At 39.5% G+C, this 7357-nt stretch overlaps 1 protein-coding gene across 2 annotated transcripts; it reads right to left on the bottom strand.

The window, feature by feature from the left end:
• Positions 1-1257: 1257 nt before the first annotated feature.
• Positions 1258-7157, bottom strand: LOC131074911 (YTH domain-containing protein ECT4). Of its 2 annotated transcripts, none has more exons than XM_058011647.2 (9): positions 6489-7157; positions 5824-5906; positions 4644-4740; positions 4419-4495; positions 3780-4268; positions 3089-3625; positions 2662-2874; positions 2386-2535; positions 1258-2300 (listed from the first exon to the last, which is right to left on the bottom strand). In XM_058011647.2, the coding sequence occupies exons 1-9, from the start codon at positions 6532-6534 to the stop codon at positions 1956-1958; spliced, it is 2037 nt and encodes a 678-aa protein (XP_057867630.2). In that variant the 5' UTR covers positions 6535-7157; the 3' UTR covers positions 1258-1955. The 2 variants fall into 2 exon arrangements, with proteins under 2 accessions (XP_057867630.2, XP_057867629.2); XM_058011646.2 differs by having other exon boundaries at positions 4581-4740.
• Between the last annotated feature and the right edge of the window lie 200 nt (positions 7158-7357).

The raw sequence follows: 7357 nt of genomic DNA on the forward strand, positions 1-7357 counted from the left end.
TTTACTAATCCTCTTATTGATCATTTTACTAATCATAACTTCAAATCAATACGCTCTAGACCTTGACCAATATTGTTCCTTAACAATACAACTCCAAACCTTGTGTCAATTCTTTTACTAGTCACGACTTCAAACCCATGCACTCTAGACGATATTGTTCCTTACAATACAGCCCCATTACTAACCCTAGGCCTGTATGTATTGTTCTTTGTTCCTTCCCAACTTCGGACCCATCATGATTAATATTACCATCCTTAACCTGTGTCTTCTTCTATTTGAAGCTGGTGGTTAGTCCCATCTTCTAAACTCTTCAAATTTTATTTTTATAATGCATAATTATTTTCCATCTTGATTCTCCTTTATAATTATTACATCACGACCTAGTAGCACTTATAAAAATACACGGGATATTAACAAAAGAAAGTTCCATGCTTATCCTAATGAAGCATCATATTCGATACCGGGCCTAATAAAAGCTCATATTCAAATTAGAAAACATCCTTTTATTGAGGCATATTCGCGTCCGAATTTCATGGTCAAAACACTATCGCGTGCGTGGAAGGCATATAAATATCACTCAAGGATAACATAGCCAGCTAATATATAGATTAATTTACATGGCGAACTCTGGTAGTACAGAAGAATTTAAACAATGCCTTGGAAATATCGTTTTGGGAGCCTTGGAAATGACAGATCATGTTTAATTTTTCAAGCTTCAAATTTCATTGATTTCGTATATATAAAGCTTGGTTCCCTCGGTACTTACTGTGATAGCATTTGTCCTCACGCAAATTAATCATTATCATATACATTCCCAGCATTGGATCCTAATGTTTGTTGGCACGTTGACATCATATCCCTCTTTATTTATTTATTTTGATTACTAGATGGGTCCGCCAGAAGACAATTCCTTCCTTTGGAAATGATATTTTATTAGAGGATAAAGCCTGTACATTTTGGATGCTCCGTCTATTTTTCTATGGTTTGCTTGCTCGCTAAGGTATCATTAAGCTTAAAATAGTGTAGCAAGATTCAAAAGACGTAGAATAATCAAAGGCGGCTGTATCTTTTGTCCCTGCCGTTGATTGCAATGAACATTAGGTATTGTCTTTAATTTATTATAAATGGAGCTATGCGTAGTAGCTTTAAAAGGCGATTTGACCCCACACCTATCTATATTTGCAGAATAAAGCAATTGCATTAATAAGGAATATAAATTATAAAAGCAACAATAAAGTGGGAGGATACAAACAAAAATTATAAGAAATTACTTGGATGGTATTAAATTCGCTTTGTAAATTTTGAATTTTCGCTAAATAAATCTCATTGCTGCTGCTTTTTCAAATGCTGCTGGCACGTTTCTTGGACTCACCTAGCTATGCCAGCAGAATTTTACAACACAAAATGCTTTTCATTTGAATCAGACCTTTTGCAGGCCGACTTAAAATAAATACAACACTCCCCACGCCTACCGCTCTTTTGTTGGAGTACATGAAAATACTGTACTAAAACATCTTTCAACTTTTTGCAGAATTTTCAACTAGTTGTCTCCAATCTGCAGAGCTTCGGCATTTCAGAACCCAAAATATGGCAATCTGGGGAAAACCCCGATCCAAATGATGACCAACGGAATAATCTAATAAACACCACACAAAAAATTCCCACCAGTCCCTAGTATTTTACTGCATCAGCTACCGTTTAAGACTTCCCAGGGAACCATTCTCTTGCAGGTCCTTTCCTCTATAATACACTTGGCTCACAATTGAATGATCCCTCTGGTATAATCGATGAGGTGACTTTGGTAGAGTTACCATAATCTATATCAATTTTATCAAGGCTAAAAAACTGGTTTGACATCTGTAGGTGCCATCAAGGGGTACACCACAGGCAAAAAAACCTGTCTATATGCTAGCTGCATTATGGAACCCGATTTTAAAACACTCGAGCTTCCATTGCTATTCTTTTTTATTCCTACCCTCTCCTGTTCCTTCTGGTTCACTTTTTCCCATATGTTCTTTTTTATTCCTTCCATCTCCTGTTCCTTCAGGTTCACCTTTTCCCATATCCACTACATTGGCCAGAGCAGTGCGGTCTTTTGTGACAACAGATGGTTCCGGGCTAGTGTGCTTTGTCGCAGTTGATGCTGGAACCTGACTACCATTTACAGCCTTAAGTTCGGCGTGCACACCAGGTTTTACTTCTCCATCAGATCTATTCAGCTGTTCCCCAGATCCTTTCTCGGATCTAGGCAGCTGTTCACCAGATCCTTTCTTCTGAACAGCATCATATCTTCCTAATATCTACAGAAGTTGTAAAAATGTCTCTAATTAAATATGGTAAATCTTAAGGAAAATAGCCAGACCAGTACATAGAATTTGGCATTACCTGTAGCGGCTCCTGCTGATACGGCATTCTCTTCTTCTCCTGCATGGTCTTTTGCCTACTTTCATAAAACATAAAATCATCTAGTATAGATGTCTTTGAGGAGAAATTCTTGAAAATATTTAGCATCTCAATACCCTGCAAGAATCTTATCTGCAGAAAGACCAGCCATCAAAAAATAATAAGGTTATTTATGTATTAAAATGAGCAATAGCACTGCCTGACATCTCAACCATATATTCAACCCTACGGCAGACAATACTCGGAGACAAAGTTTACCTCTTGTGTGTCCCTGCTGTTGGTCACAGGCTTATTGTCGTTGTTTTCCAGAATGATATGGCGGAACTGAGAATTAGAAATATCTTTAATGATATGCCATTTAACTGGGAAGTAGCCATTCCACTTGTCTTGTTGCCAAAAGGGCATGCTTTTGTTAAAATCCACAGGGCCAGTCATCTCAGCCACACCACAGAACTGGCCACTTGCATTAACCTGAGATCATATTATCAAATGTTTTTAGCTCGTCCTTTGAAACATGCGAAACAAGTATAGTTAGCAAGCACAGCCTTCTGTCAAAATACCACAATGTTCTCAAGAAAATGAACATATAAGAACACAATAGAAATTCACAATAAAAGGGTAGCCCAATGGACTGCTACAAGATATCCATTATTCAAACGCAAGAAAATGGTCACAAAAGGCTTACCGAAAAAAACAAGAACACTGGACAGCTTCCAGGCTTTCCTCCAGACCTCTCTTTAGCAGTTTGGTATGCCCCATCTAGTCTCTTGTTCCCATTTGGGGTGCTTGCCCATACACTGTATTTTATGCTCTTATGGACATCATCTTCGCTGTAAGATTTTATTACAAAGAATGAAGCGTTGTCATATTTCGTGGGAAATTCTGCCAGGTTGTATTGATCCCTACCAGCTACTGGACCATAACCATCATTTCCAAGTGACTCTTGGTCACTTGTGTCTACAGCAGACACCCACGGATTTCTTGTTTTATTGATACGAGGACCGCGGTTCTGTTCGTTGAGTGCATCCAAGTTCCCACTAGGAACTTTCCCCCTAAGTTTTAGTCTGTCACCACCACCAATCCATTCATGACCATTGGCCTTGACATCTGCAACATGGTTGGGATACAAGATAGGCTTTCCTTGGTTACCTGCGACTTTGCCTATTTGGACAAAACCTTTTGGTACCACTCCAGCTGAAACAGTTGAACCGTGCTGTGTAATCTGAAAATACAGTACGCATGTATCAGAAATGCAAATAAAAATAAAGCAGTAGAATCATGCTGTGCAAGTCTAAAAATAAAGCACACACATCTATCGGACATGAAATTTAAAATATCATAAGCTAGATAATATAATCTTAGGAACCTATGCACACCTTGGCCAGGGGTCTCAAACTCTGAGGACCTGTGGAATGGGATGCAGGTTGCCCTCCAGGAACAGATGATGGTTGCAGTACCTCAGATGAATGCATTGGCCCTTTAGGATCCAAACCAGCAACTGATTTCCTAGCTGATGTAGTCACCTTTGAATAAGGCACCGATGCAACAGAGTTATTTGTTCTTGGGACACCCGCTGCAGAGTTTCCATTCACGCCATTTCCATTTGCTGCAACTACCAGACCTGAATCCCAAGGAAATGGTGGGGGTACTTCTGATCCATATGCTACAGGAGGCTGAAAAAAGGCTGTAGGTGTAAAAGGTTGTTGATAGATATGACCAGGGTAATAAGGCTGATGAGCTAGAAATTGCCCATCCACGCCATAGACAGCACCCGGGATATAGGGATTATAGGGATTATATGCAGGCTGGGTGTAACCATAGCTAGGCACGTAGTACAACAAAGATCCATTTTCAGCATGAATTCCCTGCAATAAATGGATGCCAATTAGACACAATCTCATCTCAAACGAGCAAAATCTTTCCTTAAGGCCACAAAAATTCCCCTGTATTCATAGCAAGAATCAAGGTTTAATAATACTGCACAATATAAAAACTTGACTTTCTACACAGCCTACCGCATAAGGATACTCCACGCCATCCACTCCAACAATCCCACCATGTTCATCCCAATCATTGCCCACAACTTCATAGCCTGTTTACAGAATACGTCGTTAAACAAAGCAATCATGTAATATCGCACTTATACTAAAATCAACAGATACAAAAGTTGAGCTTACCTGGATAAACAACACCATAGTAATTATTTGAAGGTGGATAGTATAGCCCCTGTTCAACCATACCTTCTTGTTCAACTTCACTGCCTTTGGTACTAGCTGAATCTCCCAACGAGGTCACAGAGGATGTTGCCTCAGATGGACTCGCATCCGATGCAGGTGCCTGATTTCAAAAAAGCAACCAAAAGACATTAGAAACAGATGTAGCATTAATGTGTCAGATTCACTGAATCGCAAATTATATGATCACAAATAAGAAGATACAGATCACCACTTCAATGTGAACTCAACAGAAACACCACCTAATACACCAATTACGGCAATACGTAAACTAAATCAAATAACTTACAGGGCCTTTTTGACCTGTTAAGGTTCACAAGTCAAATACTAGCCTACGCTTAGAAGGATTTCAAATTCAAAGCACCCTTATCTAAAAGTAATATCAGCTTAATAAATCACACTGGGAAAGTGTCAAATCACATCAGGAGGAATTCACTACTTCACTAAAAATCCTAAAACTTCCATAGCCTCACAATTGCAGATGGGCCACAAGGATTCACCCTAGATCCCATCCACACACTGGAGATAACATCTCATCCATATTACAGAAACCAAACAACCAGCATCCCACAAGCAACGTTTATGGCTTCTGTAGAGTAATATACCTTGATATCTATCCACGGCATCAAATCAACAATATAGACGAGCGCAGCAAAAATAAGACCAGACATTAGCTCAATTGCTTATATATTATAGTCTCATATAGGATGCCAGGAAGCACAAAATCACTGAAGCCCAAAAGATCAAAGGCATTGATCATAACTACAAATTCATAACCCACATGACTTCAAAGAGATCAAATTTGTCATCAATCGCTACGTGATTTGTTACAATAAATCACAAAAGAGTTCAGAAAAGCCAGAAAGATTCCATCCTCAAACAACAAATTTTAAACAAAACACTTCCTATTTCCAATTTACACTAACAAATGCCATTACCATGGTTGAATTAGAAATAGCAACCTAACAACTGGCAGCCTACATAAATTAACAAGTCACAACTCAAAAACCAGCGGAAAATATATTAAGCAAATCACGCACATCAAAACAAATATTAACAAAAAAATCAATTTATATTAGAGCGCTGCAAGCAAAAAAAAAAAGTGATAATTCAGGTCCCCCCCAAAAAAAGGTCTTTTACGCACTACTGATTCTTCAAATACGGGAGTAACACTAAGAAAACTTACTTGTTTTCCATTTGCTGATTTCACTTCATCTTTTGAAGCCGTCCCAGGATTGATTTTTAAATCCTGCATCATTTCTCCAACCTCTGAACACGACTGTCAAGGAAACGCTCCTCAATAAGCAAAATCATGAAACAGAAATAAAAAAAGCAGCTTAACATAAACAAAATAGAATATATAGTTCAGAGACCTACTAAGCGCCTCGCAAAAACTCCACTCACAAAAAGACTCAAACCCTAACTTAAACAACCCCATAAGTCCGTATAGAACTAAAATCATTCGAAATCTAAAATACAAATACAAAAATGAGCTAAACATAGCAGTCCGGAGTTCAAACCCCACCCACCCACATAAAGACTTAAAATCCTAACTTTAAAATACCCCAATGAACGCAAAAATCTCAAAAGTATTCCAAAACATCAATCAAAATAAAAAATTCCCGAAGGCAGCGCGTGGAAAAGACTGCAAGCATTCAAAAAAGACAGCGGCCTCCAAGCCTACCCCCGAGAAGCCCTCAAAGTCCGTTCAAACTACTAGCCCGCAATAACAGAGTCCGGGCTCTCTCTAAAGACCTCAAACATTATACGCCACGAGTTCTAATCCCATATAATACTACTAGTGTCAAATCTTCCCTTGAAACAAACAAAATGCAACAAAAACAAGGATACGTTTCTCTGGCTGGGCTTCCTCCGGAGCCGCACGATCAGACGCCATGGATTTGCACCACAAATCCCCGCAGTAAAATCCCTGATTTATGTCCTCCAGCTCTTAAAAATTCAAATAAACCTCCCAAAAACTACAAAACCTTCTCCTGCAATTCCTTCCAAACCAAGGCCCTCAATCAAACCGGCGGACACCTTTTCCGCAACAACAATAAGCTCCAAAACCACCAGAAAGATCCAAGAGCAGCTTCCCGAAGCTCAAGCCTCCGAATTTGTACACTAATCCAGCAAACGGAGCCACAATAGGTCTTTGAAACCCTCGAAAAACCACCAAACAGAACCAAAAGCGGTTTCTCGGAAAACTGGCTTTCAAACTGTACAGAATGCCAGAAAACCGCCAAAACAGGCCTAACTGGTTTTCACAAACCCTACTAAAATTGAAAAAATAGCAAAAGCCGAGAAGATAATCCCAGAGCTGAACCCACGACCTTCACAGGCGTACAACAGGACCAGATCCGCTAATCTTGAAAACCGCTTCCCGTCTCTGAAGCTCTCGAGCAAGCTTGCTTAGCCGGTACGAAACCGCTTCCAAGAATCGCAAAACAGCCAAAACGAAACCGCCGTTTTAGAAAACAAGACAAGCGAAGAGAAAGAAGAATGAAAGATTTGGTATGGGGTTATGATTTATGGGGGGTTGGCTTTAAAGACGTTCGTGGAAAGAAGGAAAGAGGACGCTCCTTCTTTCCAGAATAAAGTGGGCCCCGCCTTGATCGGACGGTCAATATTTTAGAGACTTTGGATGGACTCGTTGCGGGCCGTCAGATCCAATTGTTTCGGAGAAAGGTAAAGATAAAGATGTTCGAAACGGAGAGGAA

Source organism: Cryptomeria japonica, chromosome 3 (assembly GCF_030272615.1).
Source record: "Cryptomeria japonica chromosome 3, Sugi_1.0, whole genome shotgun sequence".
NCBI lineage: Eukaryota > Viridiplantae > Streptophyta > Pinopsida > Cupressales > Cupressaceae > Cryptomeria > Cryptomeria japonica.